Raw genomic sequence first — 22,353 nt, 5'->3', positions numbered from 1 at the left:
CATTTCTGCCTTCCAAAAGGAAATAGCTGAGAAGTCAGCTCTTCACTCCGTTAATGATGCTTGTCTGCTGAATGCCAGAAGAGGAGTCTGATAACCAGGCAACAAAGACACAGTCTGCATAGTCCTGCATCACAGTGAAACGACTCATTTAACAGAGGTCATTGTGAGCCTTTTGTACGTGATGTCTTCCAAAATGAGCCATGAATGATGACATCCTTTTTTTCTCTTTTGGGGCTGTTTTTTTTCCAGAGTATGCTAATAAACAAAGATGTATCACATCCCTTTCTTTGCTGTGGAACAATTGGAAGTCATTGCTGATAAGTAATGATTATATTCTTCTCGTTTCTCCTCTTCTTCCTCTGCTTTCCTTTGTCTCTCATAAGGGACGTCCCTGTATGGAAAGCGTGATCAACCTGTTTCTGCAAGTGATGCCGGTGACCTTTTTCTTCTCTGTAAGGTTAAAGAAACACTGAGAACTCAGCCATGATGGATTTGAGGACATTCCAGAATCCCCTCGAGCTGTTTACACTAATGCCTTTTGATTTGATAGTGAAGAAATGCCTTGTGGGATATGTGGTTTCTGTGGCAGGAGGAATGGTGGACTCTTTCATCCTTAATGCTCTCCCTACACAATGGCACTGTCGGTTGCTCAAACATCGTCAGTCTTTTGGAGGCAGTGCTTGTTGGTTCTTGTGCATTTTAGGCCTGGAGCTGATTGTCTGTAGGGGGTAACTAAGGTTTGCGTGACGTCGAGGGGGGTCGCGACACAATCAGTTACTCGAGGCAGTCAAGCACAGGTTACCAAGAAATCACAGGAGTGTGCAGTGTCCTGTTGCTTTGTGTTACACTGCTGAAATGATGGGCCAACTCATCTCCCGTGCAACATATTTATTATTACAGTAAACTGTAAAGACAGAAAAATGTCTGATTAATCAGTTCTTTCGGCGCGCAGGCCGTACGCTGCCTCTTCACCACTGACACTACTTCTTCTAGTGTAGCTGGTATTACTTTATACAAGTAGCTTATACAGTTTCATATTCACATGCACCACTCTTATAAACTGCTTAAATCACAAAAATACATTTTACTATATGCATGAATAACATAGTGAACTCTCATTACAGTTTTATCTTGTTTTTACTTCTGTTTTGATCTATTTATGAACCTGTCTTCTTAACTGTATTTATCAAACTAATCTCTTTCAAATAAATGTTTTTCTTAACATATTTTTATAGCATTCACGCTTCATGAACTAAACATAAAGCAATTCACATTTTCTCTTATTATGCAAAATATATATCTTGTGGCTTTAACCCAAAAATACACCTGCAATTAACTCACAAACTTTAGGTACAGTCTAACACTTGGATCGACACAGGCTAACAACTGGACCAACTTGGAAATTAGATCTTTAGCTTAACATTCACCACAAACAAGACATTTATCATTAATCGCCACTGCTGTCTGTCACTTTTATAACATCTGTTTATATTATCAACCACCCAGCTTACTTGTAAAGACAGAAAAATGTCTGATTAATCAGTTCTTTCGGCGCGCAGGCCGTACGCTGCCTCTTCACCACTGACACTACTTCTTCTAGTGTAGCGTCATCTACCGATGCGTACAGGACTGAGCGCCCTCTGCTGGTGGAACTTATACAACAGTAAAACTGACATTACAGTGGCCTTACTAAAAGAAAATGTCTCTGAGCATAAAATAAAATGGGGGGCTACTATTTTCATGTCTCTGTCTTTAACATAGTGCCACATTTGCATGGAATGATGTATATTTAATGCTAAACTTTTTTTTTTTTAATAAAAAACATTTTCTGATGAAGACTGATTTAGATACAGTTATGAGAAAACCTGACTGCTTAACTGTAAGCCGTCCTCATCACGCTAAGGAACCGTTGCATCTACAAATCACATCATTCAGCACTTTAACATCAGGTTTTGATGTTGATTAGTTGCGGTTGAAAGCTGTTGATGTTTTGCAAAATGCTACAGCTAGTGGGATTTTCCGAGATGACAGTTGGGATGCATGGTAACAGGGTGGAAAGAGGAAAGAACCATCTAAAAACATCTATAAAAACATCTATGACGCTAACGGGGCTCCACTGGTTTCCTTTCAAGTCAAAGATGATAACAAGACTAATATTAGTCACTGCACCAGCACATAGCTTCCAATAAAATAAAATAAACTTTTGAATGTGAATGGAGCCAAGTTTCCTCCGATTGCTAACTTTACACTAAGCCCAATTACGCTAACTGTCCCCCTCAGTTTTCCATTTATCACACAGATACCAGAGAAGCATTTTTTATTTATATACTTTTAACTTTAACTACTGAGAAGAAAGTGAAAAGCACATTTATATATTTCTATGGTCACACACACACACACACGCACGCACACACACACACACACACACACACACACACACACTCTAGTGGATTTATAGCCAACGTGTTTCCTATTAACTCCAGCTTGGCTGGTCGGGTATTAAGTTGTTCAAAGATGAATAGATGAGAACCTCAAATCACGCTGGATTACCTGCAACCTCCGAAACCAAATCAGCCGAGCAATTTGTTGTCGAGCCTGGTTATGTTTTCTGTCTGAGGTGATTTGAGTTGAAGGCTGTTGTATGGTGAGTGCTGTTTTTAATGTGCTTGCTGTTGTGCGAGGGTCATGATATTTACAGAAGACAATATTTTACATTTTAGGTGTTTCCCTGAACATCATATTTACTGCAAATGCAGTAAAGGAATAGAAGCATACGTCAGCATTATCAAAAACAAACAGCAGTGTCTGATTAATATCCCTCCACACAGCTATTTATGTCAGTAGCATTTATATTTATGCTACTGACGACAGAAGGGAAGGTGCAGTGAAACACGAGAATGGTAGAGAAGCAGGTACAAATAAGAGCAAAAATCTTGTCCTCACTTTCAAAATGTTCATGAACTCGAGTCAAAACAGTTCCTCCAGATGATATATACAGTTTTAATTGGTTTAATTGGTTTAATTGGTTCGTTGTATCTTGTTCACTATGTCAAAAAATCCTTCAGTGCCTCCTTGAACTGTATGTGAGGTCCACTTTTCCCTGAACCATTTGAGTCAACATTTACTCCACTGCTTCATCTGTTGCTATGTCTCTCCATCAATCTGTGCTTTTATTGTTCTTGGTTGGACAACGCATGTCTGATTCAGAATTTAATTATCCCGCTGGACACATTTTATGAGTCACAACTGGCAACTAATGTTTTATCTAACTTTATTAAAAATATCTCACACGCTGACCTGAGGCCGCTTAACGTTTATTTAGATTTTTTTTCTTGGTGTAAAAACCCTGTCAAATTCTTTAGCTGGGTTGAATGAGACCAATACGTCTTTATAAAAAAAACTCTGTTTATATGTCAACCATCTCCATTGTGCCAGGGTCTCAGCTGAGTAAGCACAGTATAAAAATCCCATAATCATTTCTGAATGTGCCCAAAAGGCCCAAACATGTAACTATGACCCTCTAAACTGCTTGGTCCACGTCCAAACCATGTCTCATGTTCCTCATATGTATCTACGCAGAGGTCAGAGGTGAGAGCTGCACCATGAAATTAATCTGCTCTACATGGTTCCACTTTATTAGAGCTGACAGCTTTTTAAAGTTACACGGGCTCCCTGGTGCTGCAAACGAGTTATGAACCAGCACAAAAGAATACTTCTGAAACCTCAGGTATTAAAATATCAGACCGGGATGCTAATGGGCATTACATGCGCCGTGTTCCTCTTTATCGCTATCCAAATTTGCAGAGCATTTTTCAGTTGTAAGGTGGAAAATGTTAAATGATAGTCCCTTTGCATTATTCATTGAGACTAAAAGTGGTTGTTCTAGGCAATGCAAGGCTGTTTGTGTGCCCTTCTGGTTTTGCTTTTCCATTTGAGCAGGTTAAATTGTGGACCTGCAACAGGAAGCCTGGTCTCTAGTGTTCATTTTTTCCACTGAGAGATGATTTACGTGGTCTGTGGTTCATCTTATTCCACCTGTCTCAGGTGTGGTGCTGCCGTTTAATATTAGCATCAAACAGGGTAAGTAACTACTTATGACAGTTGTTGAGAAGAGGCAGGACAGGTTGCCAGATGCAGGACTCAGTAAATTTTATTCAGTTCAATTTATTGTATTTATGTAATACCTAATCACCTTAAGGTGCTTTATGTTAAAAGGTAAAGATCCTACAATAGCACAGAGCAAACCCCAACAATCAGACAACCCCCTGTGAGAAAGCACTTGGTGACAGTGGGAAGGAAAAACTCCTGTTTAACGGCATGAAACCTCAGGCGAACCAGACTCAGAGAGGGGCAGCCATCTGCCACGCCCTGTTGGGATGAAGAGGGAAAGGCAGGACTTAAAATTTTAAAAATAATGTGGTATATTACTTAAATAGTTGCCGGAGAAAGCAATTTGTTACACTACTCGTTCCATTACTCCATAAAATGACTTGAACTGCACTGTCTCATAATTACCAGTTAACAATACAGTTAATACACACAACACGAGAGGGGTCCTAAAAGCCGAAGTCTCTGCCTCCCTTTCTACTTTTAAATACTCTAAGAACAACAAGTAATATGTATTTTAAATTTGTTAAGTATTTGTTAAGTCAAATAGGTTTAGACATACGGAGAAGGGCAAATGTGAACGCCTGCAATTACATCTCAGTCAGAACCTATTTTCCTGACATACTTCAGATACTTTAGACATTTAAAGCAACTGAAAATGGAACATCGTCAGCCATCAGACAGCCACGCTAATGCCTGATTTAGACTTCTGCAGGAAATCTACAACAGGGTAACTAGAAATCCATTTTGACCTTACGCCGTAACCTTCCACTTAACCTGAGATGCACCTCAGAAGAAATGTAGCTACACGTTGGGTTACCGCAGCCAGCTATTTTGATTGGCCTGCTCAGTGCTGTCGATCACTCCTGTGCATTTGCAGCTATATTTTCACTTACTTTTTAATTTATCTGTGAAAGAATAACGATCCTCGCCTCATCATAAAGATTAATAATCACTGTGTAAATGTAAGAATTCACAAATGTCAGCAGCTTCCCGGAGGCACATTGTGGCAACTACCAAACTGGATGTGAGGGAATGTATGAAGAAGTGGAAAAACCTGAGGGACAAATATGTTTGCCTACAAAAAAAACCCCAAACAAAAACTGACCATAGCAAAGAGTGAGGGCGTCAGGAGGGAAAAAGAGATGTCCCTGCATTTTAGTTTATCTGCTTATGAAACCTCAGTACATGACCACACTATTTCACAACCACATGGAAGTATAACTGTGGGTAATGACGTTGGCTACTTATCTGGGTTATGTCACAAACTCTTCAAAGGCTCCCTGCAGAAGTCTAAATCGGGCATAAGAGAAAAGTGGAGCATAACTGGTTCTGACCTTCTACCGATTAAGTTAATGTATCTAATGCACACATTCAACCAGTCAGCAAAATTAAAAATTAACCCAACAACTTCTTTATCTCCTGCCCGCTGGAAATTGACACCATTAGATTAAAATGAGATTTTACAGGACTAAACTCAGACTGTATTTGTTTGCACTGCAATAATGTCACACTATTGTTGGGGTTTTTGCACAGTATATGTTTTCATATTTTTTTATGTTGCTATGATTGCTTATATTGTCTATTTAAAACAGAGAAACAGAAATGCTTCATACTTTGTAGGCGCCATCTACAAAATTAGTCATGTGTTCAGAGGTTAAACAACTTTTCAGTAGCACTCATGGATAATCATCATACATAATTTAATTGCAAACATTTGATCTTTTTGGTTATGATATCTGTTTTTTCACATCATTGTGTTTTCCCATTTTACACTGGAGTTTCTGATTATCATTCGGTTTTTAAACCCTAACTGTATTGAAGTGACATTCATTTATTTACTCTACAACTCCAAGCTCTTTGTTCTTTTGTAAACCTCCATCCTGAAGCAACCATGTAATAATATTTTTTGTTGAAATAACTTTCATATTTCACTTTGCTCGTTCATTTTGCACCACACAAAAACATCACAGTGCTGCTTCTGGCTGAATTGTTTTCAGATCCATCAGAGGTCTTGCTGGTGACTAGTGTGGTGAGACCTGTCACACCAGCTGTCCCTTTCATACAGACATCAGTTCAGCTCTGCAGGCTTAAAGCTGCAACAACAATGCCCCGCAATCCATCTCAGTACTTTTAACAGAGGTGGATTGTTGGGTGAGGCAGAAAAGCAGTGCATCAGTCCCGCATTGAACAAGCTGCCTAATAGAGGTGAAACAGTCTAAAAGACGAGTGAATGCCAAGCTTTATCTGTGGGGACACAATCTCAGCTCTAATGTGGCTCCAGCTCCACCTCACCATTGTTCAGAAAGGACATAATGCAGCTTTAAATGAACAATAAATACAAACAATCAGTGTTGATGAGAAATACACGTATAACAGCACTTTAGTTTATATAGGTTTATTGAAAAAAAGGGTTGATATAAATGCTAAAATACTGCCTCTTGGTTTACAATCAGTGAAAATACAGAGTAATACTCTAATACGTCTTATGTATAGAAGAACATGTGTCAGAAGCTGCCTCAAAAGTAATGAAGTCATTTCACATTGTCTTGGGGACCTAATTAAAACACACTTCAGTTATTTTAGTAACACACTAATGGCAAGTAAATGTGACCCTGAATATATATTTGGTCTAAATACAAAGAAACAAAAACCTTCTTTGAAAAATATAATTGCACAGTGATGACTGTGTTGGAACACAGCTTTGCCTGATATATATTTGATCCCACAAATTACGCTCTGTTGATGGGTTAGCGAGAGTGGCTCTGACACTGCACAGGTGTCAAGTTTCCACAGGGGCCTCGGGACTAATTTAACAGCACTTAAAGTCTATTTAATATAACTAAATACTTATTACATTACATGAATCTTAATAAGGTAAATCGTGAGTGACGTAGAGCATATGCTGTTGAAAGTTTGTTTAACATATTTCTTATTAGTTTAACAAAGTTAGTCCTGCTATTTAGATAATAATAATATTATAAAGGAAAAATCTGGACTTTTTTTTTTTAAAGATAGGTGAAATATTTAATCTACTAATTATGGACAGGGTTGTGGTTTAACACACTAACCTTTATCTTTTCATATCAGTGTGTTTGGAAAACAGCACAGTTTTATTGAGCAATGGTGTTTACGCAAATTCGTATAATTATATAAGATTCTTGGCCATTAGAGTAATGAGAAATGAATTACACTTACAGCATTGTTGCACCATTAGCTCCAAATTGATAAGATTACCACCAGTAACCTGTCAGTCAGTAAATAGACCATAAAACACAACAGACGATAGACGATAACAATGACCACAAGCACTTGGACTTCCATAGCAATTTGTGGTGGGGGGAGGTGGTGGTGGGGAACCCAAAACAAAACAAAGCAATTTTGCGGCATGGGAGCAGTCGAGTGAACCTGAAAAGAAAGCCTGTGGGGTGCTGGGAGTGTCCAGATTGAAAGCACATGCTGGCTGATCTAAACTCTTAGTCTTTATTCTGTTTTGGCTCAGCGGTTCTTTTGACACATCATATATCAACTTAAGTAAAACTATAAAAAACTAAATCATGAGGCTGATGGGGACAAATGGTGGGCTGAGCTGAATAGTTTCCTGACTTGTGGCTTTTGTTTTCTATCACTGCAGGCTGGATTGGGTTTTATTCAGCTCACGCGCTCTGCAGCTGATAAGCAAACAATATCAATAAACTCAAGACAGCAACATTTAAGTTGCTCAGCATTTCTGTATTCTAAAGAAAATGCAAGCAATATTAATATATGTGTCGCATACTGTGCATAACATACTTACAGACTTTTACATATATGTGAAATATTGAATGAATCCTCAAAAATGAAGTCAGATACTGTTTCTAGCACTTTAATGAACGGCCTTCATTTAGTAGCTTCTGCCTGTTGTACATTTCATTAAAAAAAACATTTTGTAAGATTATCTTCAATATAAAAATAAAACAATTACATTAAAAAAAACATAAAGTGGTTCACATATATATAAAATAACTGATAATTAAAAATGTTCTTTTGCCACCGTGAGCATTCCTTTTGAGGCATTTATCTTTCAGCTATTTGGACAATTTAGTAGCTTTTCATTCCTACTAAGGACAGGTGCTGGGATGAGAACACTGCATCTAACTTCTTCTGTTAGTCCTTTTGACAAAGTGTAAAACTGTCCTGAATTGTAACGACGTCCTACCTATTTGACCTAAAATCCATGAAATAGAATTCATCTGCTTCTTGGTGGTGCATAAATATTTGGTCTCTCTTAACCAATAAGTTCAACTGGCTAAAAAACAAAAAGCTGCACTGATTAGTGTTTTCATCCATGCTCGGTCATCCAGATAAGGAAATCCCAAAAAGTTGATTCTGTTCATCTGGATGCAGCGTTTTCAGTCACTCACCCAAATGACTTCCTCAGACATCCAGATGAACAGGACCAACTTTTTGGGATGCACTGGTTAGTGTTTTATTTCTTTACAGTCTTTATCAGTACAGTGTGGCCTTAATGTCAGCTTAGAATCGGCTTCATTTTCATTTTTCACTTCCAACAACAGTCCTTTGAGCCTTTATTTCAAAACACATCGCATTCTATTTAAGACACCGAGGGTCTCGACATCCCATCTTGCATAAAATCATCACTAAAAACACAGTTATGTCAATGGCTCTGACTCCTTAAACTGAACATATAGCACCATTGGATCAGTGCGTCCTTTTTAGTAGTTTGTGTGAGCTTCCTCTTTTTTCCTGCATCAAGCTTAGAAACAACTAGACCTGTGCTAGCGAGCTCTGCGTGTTACAGTTAACAAAAGCTTGTGGATGGTTTCCCCCAATTGCCAGCCCCTGAATATATCCCATGAGCCTTCACTCTCAGAGTAATGCCACTTTCACTTCAAATCACAACAAGCCTTCTACATTTGAGTAATGAATATATTAAAACTAGAATAATAAATCATATCGTTCTGAGCCGAAGGATATGATATCAATTTGATGTGGAAACATTTCTTTTGATGTTTTCAAATTTGACACGTCTGCATTTTTCCAAACCACGTTTTTTGATATGAAAGGGCAGGAACTGGCAACAAAGTCCCAACGGCAATTTTTCCAAGGAAGCTGATGTGAATGTTTTTTCCTCAGTCAGCAGCTTCTATTAAAAATTAATCTGACTTGAAATGATGGTGGCATTACTCACAAAGCCTTGCACGAGACAGAAAGGTAGAATTGTTCCTCTATAGCTGTGTGAAGCAAGAAAATATTATATACAGGCACACAATCAGAGTTCATGTATGCAACATTCAAACACACACACACACTCTCCCATGCCATTCACTCAGTACTCAGCACATATTTTTGACATCAACATGTGTCCGTCAAGGTGAGATTGCACTCCTAAGATTTGTTGCCGGATAAGGTGAATGTGAAACAACTGGACGTCCCGAGGGATCGGTGGATGGTGCTGGGGATGGAGAGCAGCTTCTGCAAGCTGTCCAGAGAGTTGGACGGGTACATACAGCGTGTGTGCATACATCCATAGCAGTGACAGGGAGGTGCAGAGGTTCAACCTGGGAATACCAGGCTGGATGACATACAGGACTCCCCTTGTGTTTTAGTTGATCTTATTAGCGCGTCTTCTAGATTTCTTCACCCTGGAGAAAGATTCAGAAGGTATTAAGATGAGTTTATGTAACTGAAAACAACTTTTTCAAACATTTTAGCTGTCACAGTTATATTTATATATTTACATTTAAAAATCCATGAGAACAAATAATGGGTTATTGTTGAGCCACGGGTTAAAAACATGTTATCTAGTTTTATGTGACTTTAGTCATTTGAAATTCATCTTCTCTTGGAATGAGCTGTGCATCACTGGTATAAAGGATGAGCGAGTTGTTTTTGACCTTTTTCAGAGAGCATGATATATGAATGTAAGTTTTGTAACTAAACATTATATCTTCAATTTGTTTAATATAGTCTCTTAAAAGGAGATCAATTTTTGGTTTCATTTTATGGGGATATATGAACAAATGCGCTCATACAAGGCACATTCGTATAAGCACAGAATTTCTTATATCTAACTCACTTTATGTTCTTTCAGCTTAAATCTTTTGTCTGTTTCTGGTGTTTGTAAGAACAGATTAGTATAAAAAAGGATTTTTAACCTCTAGAATAAAATAACACTTAACACGACTCTCATGCCAAGTCTCGTGTGCACTTCTGGTCATTTTCATATAAAAGTGCATATGAGGGAAATGTAATTATGTCCGATGAGAGAAGACAGATCAGGAAGTTTGTAAAACCTTCTGGTGCAGTATTATATATGCCTAACTATAATCATAAATCTTTCACTTGTCTTTTATAAGCTTGTGTTTGCCATGCTTGAATTATGGTGTCTGGGAAGCATCACTTGCAAATCCAGAGGCAGTTTGCATTGGCTAAAGATGAATTTGGAACAATGGGAGACCATTTACAAAACTTTTGGCTTTACTGGATTGACCGGTTAATCATTAAATGAAGCATTCATAAATCATTTATGTTTTTTTGTTTAATGAAATACCTAGATTGGAGTTCAGAGGCTCATTTTTAGCATAAAACATGGTGATCTAATGGTACATTTTGCTCCCCACTGCAAAATTTGTTAAAAGACTAATTGATCATTAGAAATATGTGGTTTTAATTATGTAAGCAGAGCTGAACGCTGTTCTTCTGATTAAGAAATATACTGGCTACTGATGTGCTTTAAGTTCCTGAATATAGTATAAAAATGGCTATAAAAGTAAAACAGAACCCATAACAGTGGTGGATGTAAAACCTCAATCGTCAGCTTAAAATGCCTGGTGGAAAAAAGCTATAATATCATAGGTTTTTAAGCCAACAAGTGGAAAGTTTCGTTCGACAGTTATGATGTGTGATGCATATTCAACTCTTAACCTCTCGTACTTCCACCAGCTGGATTAGGATGCATTTAGCTACATGTTAAAGAAGCATAGCTACATTTTGTTTTTATAGGTTATTAAAAATAAAGATGTCGCTAGCATTAACGCCAAGTCTAAGAGAAGATCTGGTGTGTGTTAAGAGGTTAACATGCAGAAGCCCATGAGCGACACTAGTCTAAATATGAAAGGCTGATATTTGGTGATATTTGTTGTGTATGACAGATTATTTGCTGCTGCGCCACATGCCACCTTCAGTGAACTACAACAATGCCTGTAATAAGACTACATTTAAAAAAATCTGCAGTCACAGAAGTCCTTCGCTACAATAATAAACAATGTCTTGTAACTCTTCAGATATTCCTCTATTGTTTGTTTTCACATTGTGCACTTTAAGTGTTTATACTGTTTAAAGACGCAGGCATGCAGCCTGGCGATAATCACCACCAGACATGTTGGGAACAGTTTTTTTCCTTTTATGTGAAGGACACATATTTACTGCATAGCCCATTAAAAAGTGAAACAGCTACTGCAGTTTTTATGAATAGTTTTTACTCCCCAACCAGAAGCGTTCTTTTACAGATGTGCAATTTGTGATGATAATGTGTAACGTTTTAATGTTAACGTAAGTGCTCTGATTTGGCTGACTATCTCAGATGTGCTTATGAGAAAATAGGAAGCAGACATACCAGTGGTAGATTTATCTCTGGTCTTACTTGATGCTCATTATTTCACAGATAATAACTCACTGGCTTACATCAACCATGTCACCAATTTCAGAGACTAATTGTCAGTAGGAAACTGAGAAATTGACTTTTTTTAAACATTGGTTTATTTGCAAGCTCTAAACTTAGAGGAGAAGGGAACCATATTTCATTTCTGCCTTTGTCAGCGATGCTCATGCCATTCGTAGATAGATAGAGGGGGTTTCTTACTTGTTAATGGCATTCTTTAAGTACTGCTGCAGCCATTTGGTCTCAGGGTTGATGCAAACTTCCCTGTTGCTCTTCAGCTTTGCACTGTGGAAGAAAAAAAGCATGTATTGATTTGGTTACATTCTGCCAAAATGAAGCAATATTGAAAACAAAGCTGTTTTGACTAGCTGACTTTAAGCTTCGTTTTCTGACTGCACCAGTTGGAAAAATGCAGAGCAGATTTGTTCACCCAGACGCTCAATGTGTAGATTTTAGGTGGGATGTGGGAAAATTTCCACCAATGAAAACATGAAGGAAGGAAGCACAGGAATGACTTAGAAACACAGTAATTTTACTAAGTGAGGCAACAGTGCTGATCTCATTCAGCAGCAACATCTCCAGGCATGTTGATAACTAAGACTGTTGCTGCTAGTTTGCCAACTACATAAAGCAAGCTCTGTATACACTTTGCTGTACATATCTAAATACTATATACTGTCAAGTTCCCGTGTTTATACTGTACATTTAATAACCAGTTCTCCATCCTTTATTTATTCTGTAATTTATTCCAGCAGCGTTGCACTCTGCACCATTGTATCACCAACACGGTGTTATTGTCTGTGTCATGTTGCTGTTGTATGTACTGTCGGTTTGTCTATTCTGTTTATACTGAGAGCGAAGAAAAAACGGAGCCCAGCTCTTTGTATGTGTACACGTAGTTGGCCAATAAAGCCAAATCTGATTCTAATCTTAAGGAAATGTTGCGTGACCTTCTTGTTTTCAGACAAACTCAATAACACTGCTGATTCCTTAAAAGCATCACAGATATGTCTGACATTGTTTGAATGGGCACAAGGTTTGGAACATGGGGGAGGGGGGGGGGGGGGGGGGGGGAGAGAGAGAGAGAGATATCTGTGTGAGCTATTATAAACAGGGGTTTATAAATTAAAACAAAGGAATTTATCACTTGTGCCACCTTTAATCAGATTAAAGACAGAGGATAGATGTGTGTAATATCAGGAAGGATAATATTAAATGATAAAAGTTACGTTATTTGAAAGCAGCACAGAATGCATCTGAGTCTTGTTGTGTTCTGTTGCATTATATGTTGAACTACCAGAAACACCTCCACCAGAAACTGATGCAACAATATGTACAAATTAGTGCCACAAAATTCACCAGAATCCAGGAAATAAGGTTTCTGATACTCAAGATTTCCTGAGAGGAACCAAACACCCCTTAATGTGTCTACCTATGCACATGCTGGTAGCTAGCTGCCCGAGGAGGTGAAAAAGGCAAAAAAAGGAGTGCCATAGAAACTATTTAAGCTAAAGAACAGCTTAAAAACAACAATAATTTGGCATTAACTCTACTAGTTTAGCAAGTAAAAAAAAACTACACATTGCCAGAATTTAAAATGAAAAAAACAAAACCCCCCAAACTGTCTTGTCCCAACTTTAGTTTTTCAAAGCGGGGTGCAGACGAGTGCGATGGGTTTTTATTGCCACATTCTCCCGCATGTTTACGTTTGCTTCTGCAGTACATTTTTTTCCACACTTATCCTGGTTTCCACATAAAAGAGGAGTAACAGAGATAATGAGGAATCAAAGTGTTTAAGCCCAAAGCAAACTCAGAGGCAATAAATCACTTTCAAGGACATGTAAGGGTTGCAGTTTCAAATTTGGCCCTCTTGTGTAGCTTGACATCCTTCAATGTTGTACAGTACAGAGGCTTTATCTTCTTCTTCGGCTGTGCGGTTAACCAAACTGTAACAAGACCTCTCAGTAACCTCAACAAAGTGTGACCGGCATTTTAATGGATGCCTGAAGAAGCTCATCCAGCCTCCTTTTCTGCTTCTCTTGTGTTCAGGGTACAGTCCTTGCGCAATGACAACAAATCAAGCATTATTGTTCAGTGGGATGCACAACCTAACATCCTTGCTTATAGCATTTAAATAGGTGCTCTTCAGCTGTACTACTTAATATTAGTGATTTATGACTAATATAGATTAAGAGCAATGTATATACCTTTAGTTTGTCTCTTGGAAATAAATCGGTAAATGTAAGTTTTTTACTAAAGCTACAAAACTCTTAAAGCATTTTTAAAAGCTAAACAGGACTTTTTTTTTAACCATAATGGGAACAAAAATAGCCCCTCACTGTTTATGGTTTATCGGCTGTTAAATAAATCAGAAGTGAAATGAGCAAAATATGCCAGGATTAAAAGGTCTACAGGGGTTGAGCTCAGATACACCTCAGATAAGCTCTAAAAATCTCTGCACATCTAAAAACACATCCAAGCTCAAAACTGGAGGATTACTACGCATAACAGGCTGTCAGCGTCTGCTCAGCGGTGAAAAATCACAGCTCGCTGTTTCTGCTCAAGGACGGCTGAAGGGGGGAGGCTGATATCGCAGATTACACCGCACTGTATGACTCGTAAAGCTGTTTCTGCACGGCACACTAAACATCTTCACACATAGTCTGACACAAACTTTACACGTGGGAAGGCCTTTTTATCAGGCTGGTTTCATGTAAAACTTTTAAAAGGTGCAAAATCAGAGGCTTGTTTAAGTAATCAGTCACGTTCGTAAATTTTTATTCCTGGTACTTTGTTGGGTGCGCATGTTAACACGTCTTTTTTGTGGAGGTTTTTTAAACATATTTTTAAAATGAGTTTAGATTTAAATAAACTAGAAGTCACTAAAAATTAGCCTAACAGAAAGTGAAATGTTGCTTGACCGTCAACACTTTATGTTAGGTAAAATATACAACTGTAATACTCAGAAAAACAGACATTTTTCTTCTTTTATATCCAAAATATTGAATTTTCCTTCCCAGATTATTTCCCCCTCAGGATTCAGGGGTGCTGCAGGGTGGTCACAGAGTGTGTGCCGATGTCTGGTCTGTTAATAGAGAGCTAAGCCAAACATTTAGGAGAGGATTTGTTCTGTTGTCAGTCACTGACTCTGGGTGAGTTTCGGACCCAATGGGGTGATTGTAGGCGGCATGCAACAGGGTCTTACCCTGCTCCAAACATGTGGATATCACACCTCTGTGGCAAAAGGTTGTGTATGAGAGTTAACAGCTCAGAGGTGTAGCACCTCGCTGCTCCCCATTCTCCTCCCTCCATCTCATGTCACACATCTCTGTAAGTTAAACACTGCTTTCATATTCAATTTGTGCCCCCCTCTCTTGCTTGCCCCTCTGATATACCACCTCCCTTATTCCTCACTGCATTTAGAGGCAGATGAGCAAATGGCCCCTCAAACTTAAAAGAGCAATTCGGGAGCACCAGCCTGATCCCGAATCCTTCAAATGTCAGGAGGCCAAACAGCTCCGTAACTGGATATGTGTTTGCTTTTTCTCATGGGGTCGCCCCCCCTCCCTACACACACATAGACACACACACACTTTTTGTTTTATTAGGAGTTGGCAGCTCATAAACTCGGAAGCTCTCTGTTATTTTGATGTTTCTCACTTCATCCTGTTTATCTGTCTGCCTGTCTGGATGACCAACTGAGAACCTAAACCCTAATTGACTTGGCAGGAATTTGGGGGCCGGAGTTCCACAAGCAGCAGGTAGTAATTACTTCACAGCAAGTTAATACCAACAGTGTGGCGGCCTGGTTTGGAGGGGTTGTCGTCAAGCTAGGGTGAAGGGATGAGGGCACACAGTGGGAGAAGGGGGGGGGAGTTTCTTCTGGGGTGGAAGAGGGTGTTATGTTACCGACTTTCTTTCATGCTCCTCAATAGAGATATCGGAGCGCCGCTCTGCAGGCTGTCTGAATGACTTCTTGACTCCTCTGGCAGTTTTCTGGAGGGAGGTTAGAGGGAGTTTGTAGCCTAGCCACAGGACTGGTAGTCCTTCCTGACCTTTTGCCATTCGGTTACCCCTTCCAACCATCACCAGCCCCCTCCTTTCTTTGTGGAAGAAGCCTCCAGTCCTTTAGCCTTTTGGCCTTGAGGCTTCTGCCGTCCAGATTTTCAATAGCTAACAAATTAAGGAAGGTTCTTTTTTGTTAATGTGTTCCAGACCAGTGAAATTATTCTCAACGTTGCTGACCAGATTCAGGCGGGAAATGAAAAAAGAAAAAGTAGATGAGGGACACAAGGGGTCAGCAGAAATACAAAGGTAATCACTTTGACCCTTAATTATTGCTTCCTTTGCTAAACACAAATGGCCCCCTCGAGCTCTGAGCGTTAGCGCTTTCCTCTCTCTGAGTGGATTGTGTTGTTTTAAAGTCAGCCCGCTCACTCAGGAAAGCCTAGAAGGATATTAACACCATACCTCACACATACCTCACACATCAGCAGAGTATTACATTTATTTCTGTTTCCTCTTGTTAAAGAAGACTATTGGCTTAGATAGACCCCCAAAAATAGCTTACGCTTCAAACACAGCCCTTTTGTAGTTTGTACTCACTGATATGAACTGGTCTTGAATGATATGTGTGCGCTGTTATTACTGGCATTACACTAATGCAATCATAAATGAATCTGTAGTGTTCATTAAACAGAGAAGGTAATGCATGCCAGTGTCATTTTAAATTTTTTATTGTGTTCCTATATTGTTTTTTTGTTTTCCCACATCTGGTTATTGTGACTGTATGTCTGGGAGTTTGAGGAGAACAGGCTCACTTGCAAAAGCTCAGCACAGATATCAAGTACAATCTAATCTATCACAAAATGGTTACTTTACACGATTCTGCTTTTTTACAGCCTAAAAAATGAACCTTGACACACTGAAAAGAATCCACTTAAACAGGCCACACGAGTGACAGACTCATTCAAACAGTCATCAGATAATTACACCAGGAAACACATTTCTTGAAGTTAATCACCCCCTGCAACATGAAACTCATCTACTTACATGACTTGGAAGGGGCAGTTGGGCGTGTGGAGAAACTTGAGCTCTTTGATGGAGCGCTGGGGAACCGTGTTGAGAGTGGATCGACACCAGCAGCGCTCAACCAGACTGATGGGCTTTGCTACAAACAGAGGACAAGGAAGATTACAAATTAGCATGAAGCTTAGAAAATGCAACAAAATCTCAAGAGACCAGGCTGTTAAAAAGCTTAACAAGTACTGACTGGTCCAATTCTGCAACACTGCACTCCTAAGCTCTGGCATTCACACAACTATATATTTAGGAAGGAGTTTGAAAACTGAAAGACGGGAGAGAAATTTGCTTTGGGATCCAAAGATAAATCCGCAGACAAAGCTGCACCTGCCTTATTTCAATATATAAGAGCAAGAAAAACCTAACAAGCTTTTTGTGAACAAAGGAGAAATCAGCCAACACAGAGACACATTCAGCATTAATCATGTGGAGCTCTGCAGGGCAGTAAAATGTGGCAGACGTTGGACTTTAAGATAAATGATTCCGTTAACTTGCCAAAGAAAACTTATTCAGATCACAGTGGATGAAATGAGCAGCGGTGTCTAATATTTCGTTTCATTGCCCGTTAACAAAAGAAAGGGTCACTTTGATTCAAGTGAGGATTTAAATACCTACATCAACTTAAATCAAATCCAAGCACAGCAGTTTCTGATTCATTTGGATTGCGATTAAACGTACCTTTCACCTCGTTGGACAAATTAAAGGCCTGTTTAATCTACTGTAACAAATCTTAACAAAGCATGGGAATGTATAAGTTTACCTGCTATGTCTGTGAACAACATCCTCATTAAAAAGAGATTAGCCCTTTCTGACCACCCGCTCGCTCACACTCTCACACACACACGCATGCAGAATTTTAGCTTTTCACTCCTGGAGCATTCAGCCAAGCCACTCTAAAGGAGAAGGGTCCTCAACATTCAATTTCCAATATTCACCTCTTTTATGAAAGCACTCTGCAGCTCAGACGGCCTCAGCAGCCTCTATGAGGTACATTCTTAAAATGATTACAATGTGAGTTCGTGGAGGCTTGTCGGTGCTCCCGAGGACTACAGATGCACAGTAATAAGACTAAATGCTTCCTTAAAAGTTTTCAAATGAAAGAAACGATGAGGGTTGTTAAAAAAATTAGGGAAAGGATGAAGGAAAACCTGGCTGGCAATAAAAGTTAAAAAGAAACCAGCCGAATAGCCTTTAATTGCATCATTATAGAGGCCTTTGAATGGGAATAAAATGCATTGAAAACTGAAGCTCAAAGTGTGCTTTAAGAAATTACAAAATTTCACAGAGCTAATTCTTTACATCAGCCATGCCCTGCCTGTACAAATGTAAATGTCCAAATTACTCAAACCATACAATATAAAGGAAATGCTGTTGTGATTTGGCAACATATAATTAAATGTAATTGAAATCTTAAAATCAGGTGCATCAATAATAAAGCTCTTTTTTTTTTTATTTTTTTTTTTTACAAGGTTCATTGTATTCTTTTTTTCCATAAAGAAACAGCAAATGTCCTGTCGCAAATGCCTAAATCCTCAGTAATATCGCTCTAATGATTCGCACCCATTCAGGGTCTTTTCTCATGCAAACTAAGGGATCATTATGCAGCATGCAGCACTGGGGCCAGAAGCATGTGTCCACCACTGATTTATCCCTAATTAAAAACTAATTATAAGGATGCAGTGAGAAAAGGCAAATACACATGTCTAGGTCTAACTCTTGAATATTCAATCTGAGCTCTTAGCGGAGCAGAAACAATACGCTTAGGATAAATCCTGCTAGGAAACTCAACACCCCGTCTTGTTCCTACCAAGGTTAAACGTGGGAGGTAAATGTGGGGTCAATGCGGTGGCAGCAGTTAATCCACCTCCGGTATAAGATATTTGCCCAAAATCTGAAACAAATGCTTATAAACATTTTGTTTAAAAAGGCTTTTTCTGTTTTGTAGATTTTGATTAATATCAGTATATTCTCTACTTATTCTCTTCTAGCGCCCCACATAAGAACTTGCAGTGGGGAAATATTTTCATTCAAGTTTAATTTTCTAATTATGTCTAAAAATATATGTGTGTTCCCACAAACCCAAATACAAACTGCATAATAATAATAATTTTTTAAAAACTAGCAAAGCAAAACGCAATGATTCGGCACCTGTCCGAAAAAACAACAACCGAGAAGCTTCTATTTCGTACTTAATTTACTCTCCATGAGTTTAAGTTATACTGTAGCTATTTAATTAATGTATAAAACAATTTCTAATAACATTTCAATCTGTTATCCAATTTTCTGTCTAGAAATTTATCGACGTAGAAGGAAAGCAGGTGATCGAAGAGCTGGAATTTCACAGTCTTATAATAAGGGATTTACCACGACGGCAACCTATCAATCATAAACAATTAAAATGAATCCTGACATAACCTAACAAACATAAGCTTAATCCAGAAAAATGCTGTTCTAAATAGCCAATAAGAAAAATATAAATGTCGGAAGCTCCAGATTCTTAAATGTTTAAATTAGCCAAAATCTGTCTAAATGATGTTGTCAGCAATGTTTCTGAAGCGTTTAAATTAAAGCGAGGGGCTGCTGTCCCTCTGGACTCACCGTTGGAGGTCGGAACATGTGTGGCCACGGCCAGCAGGGCCAGCAGAGCCAGCAGTGCCATCAGTTTGACGTCCATGGTGGTGGGCTTGCAGGCTGCAGGAGGGCTTGCGCTCTTTCTCTGTTACAATCCAGGGCACGACTGTGGCCGCCAGCTTCGCTCTGCGCTGTGTTAAATCTTCAGACGGGCGAGAGAAAGTGAGCAGGGAGACGGAGTCCCACTTTCTATAGAGGGAGGGGAAGCCAGGGCAGGAGAAGGAGGGAGCGGCAGCCAGTCAGTAGAAACTTCCTCGATTGTAAATGCGTTTGGCTGCGAGTCAAGGAGAAAGTCTGAGGGCTATTCTCTTCGCCTCTTTACTAATTTTGCCTATTTTTTTCAGCCTTTCATGCTTTCATTGCTTCATTGTGTCCATTTAATCTTCTTTGTTGTACTTTTCCTTCCCCCTCTTCCATTTTTCACCTTTACTTGCCTTCTGCCACACACATGCATACAGAGTACAAGCATTTCTCACCAGTCACTGCAGATCATTGCTGGAAGCAACTCACTCTGCATTTGGACTAATATTGTTTTATATGTCAGCTGCCTGTTGTGTATTTGTTTGCTGGTATACAGGCTGCACCCTCTCCGCCTTTTTTTCTCCATGCATCACTTTGGCTGTCGTTCTTTCTCATTTTCCCTCTTGCTGACTCCCTGTCATCTGGCTGGGCTCCTGTCCATGACGTCTGCTTCATGTCTTTATTGGGACTTTCATTGTTTTCTCCATGAAGAAACCATTAGCGGACTTCATGTTTGTACAGTTGTTAGGAGAGAGGAAAACCTGGTTTAAGAAAAATTGTAGATCCATTAAGTGATGAACTTCTGTGAGTCTTTTGCTGTTTTTAATTAAAATGTAGTCAAGGATAGGAAATTCTATTGTAAGTAGATTATCATCATCAACTACAAAAAAAAAAAAACCTACCCCATATATCTCCAAGAAACAAATGTTCTTTTGGTTGTTTTATTCACTAAATACATTGGGTGATAAATTATGACTGCAGTGTGTACGAGTGGGTCAAGATCTGCTCCTCACCAAGGAGTTTCTTGAACGCTTTCTCAGAATTTGCAGATGTTGATCAAAGAATATGGGTTTGATTCTGGGAACGAACTGCAATCAGCATGTTGTTTATGGAAATGCTAAACCAACACAGTCATCAGTAACTGGAATGAGTTTCATCTTACAATAATACAAAGCACTAGATCAATATCATAGATAAGAAGCTTTCAGTAGATTTGAATATTTTTCATTTTTTGATGATCAAAGTTAACCGTGCCAGTTTCTTTCTTCACGTGAATTTTTCTCCTCTTCATTTATTTATTCATTTTTTTTAACTTTTGGGGTAAAAATATAATCCATATCATTTTTTTCCAGAATAGCTTACTTTTTTAATTACATACTCATAGGTGAAACACATTAACAACCCTAATGGCAGGAATCCTGCAACAAAGTGAGCAAATAAAGCTCAGACACATGTTTCTGAAAAACTTTGATGATCTGATGGAGGGTTTCCAGCTTCATCTGGAGGAAATCGACTACGAGTGTAGCATGTAATAGGGGTGCAGATGCTATGAAGTTAGTCTGTGCGTTACGTGTGTCTGTATGTGTGCAAACATCCATGTGATTATACATGTTTTTGTCTCCTTTCCTGTATTGAATCCAGGAGCAGGTAAACTGAAACTGGCCTTCATGCCAGAACGTAACACCTTTTCTGCCAGACGAGTTGGACATGGTTCAACAACTCCCACCCGCCCTCATGTGCAGTCTTCGACCACCATTAGCGGTAATAAAACCATGCACAGCTAGAGACTGCCTGTCAATTCATACCCTGAAATCTCTCCCCCGCAGTTTACAGGCCTTTACCACTGCGGCGTGCTGAGAAAGTGCTCGCAGGACTGCGGCCTGCTGGAAGCTATAAACCTGAGAGAGTGTTTACAGTTAACCAGAGAGTCACTCTATACAACTGCCGTTACCAGCGGTGAGATGAAACCGAGCTGTGAAGAGACAAACATATAATTACCTCGGAGGAATTTACTTATCTTTGAAAGCACAAACAACACATTTCTTTTATTGTTTTATGACCCAAGTGACACAAAATTCAGTTACAAGCTTTCAGTCATAGAGAGAGAGAGATGCCTGTTTATATGGATGGATGGATTTATTTATATGGATGCTCTGCCTTAATCACATAATTACTAAAGCTATTTTATAATTAGGCTATAAAAGTTTTTCTAAGATGAATAGATTTTTATTTTTGTTCCAACAGCATTAAAAACGTCCTGATCATTAGTAAAAATCCTTCAGAAACAGCGACACGGTTGCTTATTTTAACTCATTTACAAACCACATAATATTAACAAGTATAATATAATGCACACGAATCTTCCATCTGTTAATCTTGATACGGAACAAAACAGAGCGTTGAGTTGCCTGGTTGGAGTTAACATAGGTGAATATTAAAGAGTTAGCTCTAACTATGTCTGTTTGGTTTTTGTGCCTTCTTGCTAATAAATAGTTTCTATTCAGGGATAAAGCAGCAGTGGATACGTGGGCTGTTATATATTAAGGAGAAAAATGAGACTTGCTTTTATTATCACATTTTGCCAAAAGGCTGCAAGTTGTAACGTCTGGGAAAAACAACTGACCAAGAGCAATGTTGATAGTTTTTTTAATGCATTTTGAGAATAAAACATGAACAAATATAGGAAAATATAGACAAGGAACAAATTAGTGGCCACTAATACTTTTACATTACATGTGTAAAAACTTGCACACTGTGAAAAAAAAATTATATGTTTACAAAAACTTATGAGTAACACATTATTTGCTGAATTTGTTTATTTATTCATTCCGTCTCAACCCAAATTGTTT

General features: G+C 38.7%; 1 protein-coding gene across 1 annotated transcript; it reads right to left on the bottom strand.

Annotated features, from left to right (window-relative positions):
• Positions 1 to 6,489: 6,489 nt before the first annotated feature.
• On the bottom strand, positions 6,490 to 19,669 carry cxcl12b (chemokine (C-X-C motif) ligand 12b (stromal cell-derived factor 1)). The gene is made up of 4 exons (XM_006790793.2): positions 19,451 to 19,669; positions 16,823 to 16,940; positions 11,972 to 12,055; positions 6,490 to 9,752 (listed from the first exon to the last, which is right to left on the bottom strand). The coding sequence occupies exons 1-4, from the start codon at positions 19,524 to 19,526 to the stop codon at positions 9,713 to 9,715; spliced, it is 318 nt and encodes a 105-aa protein (XP_006790856.1). The 5' UTR covers positions 19,527 to 19,669; the 3' UTR covers positions 6,490 to 9,712.
• Between the last annotated feature and the right edge of the window lie 2,684 nt (positions 19,670 to 22,353).

Source organism: Neolamprologus brichardi, chromosome 6 (genome assembly GCF_056152115.1).
Source record: "Neolamprologus brichardi isolate AB-2024 chromosome 6, ASM5615211v1, whole genome shotgun sequence".
Lineage (NCBI taxonomy): Eukaryota > Metazoa > Chordata > Actinopteri > Cichliformes > Cichlidae > Neolamprologus > Neolamprologus brichardi.
Note: the sequence above shows the minus strand (reverse complement) of the source record. Positions and strands in the feature narration are given on the sequence as shown.

What these genes read in the sequence shown, in the direction of transcription:
- cxcl12b (XM_006790793.2), bottom strand. Translation starts at nt 19,526, where the DNA reads ATGGACGTCAAACTGATGGCACTGCTGGCTCTGCTGGCCCTGCTGGCC. An exon ending in AACTGCCCCTTCCAAGTCAT is followed by an intron (nt 12,056 to 16,822) that starts GTAAGTAGATGA and finishes TTTCTTCCACAG; the next exon opens with TGCAAAGCTGAAGAGCAACA. An exon ending in TTAAAGAATGCCATTAACAA is followed by an intron (nt 9,753 to 11,971) that starts GTAAGAAACCCC and finishes ATCTTTCTCCAG; the next exon opens with GGTGAAGAAATCTAGAAGAC.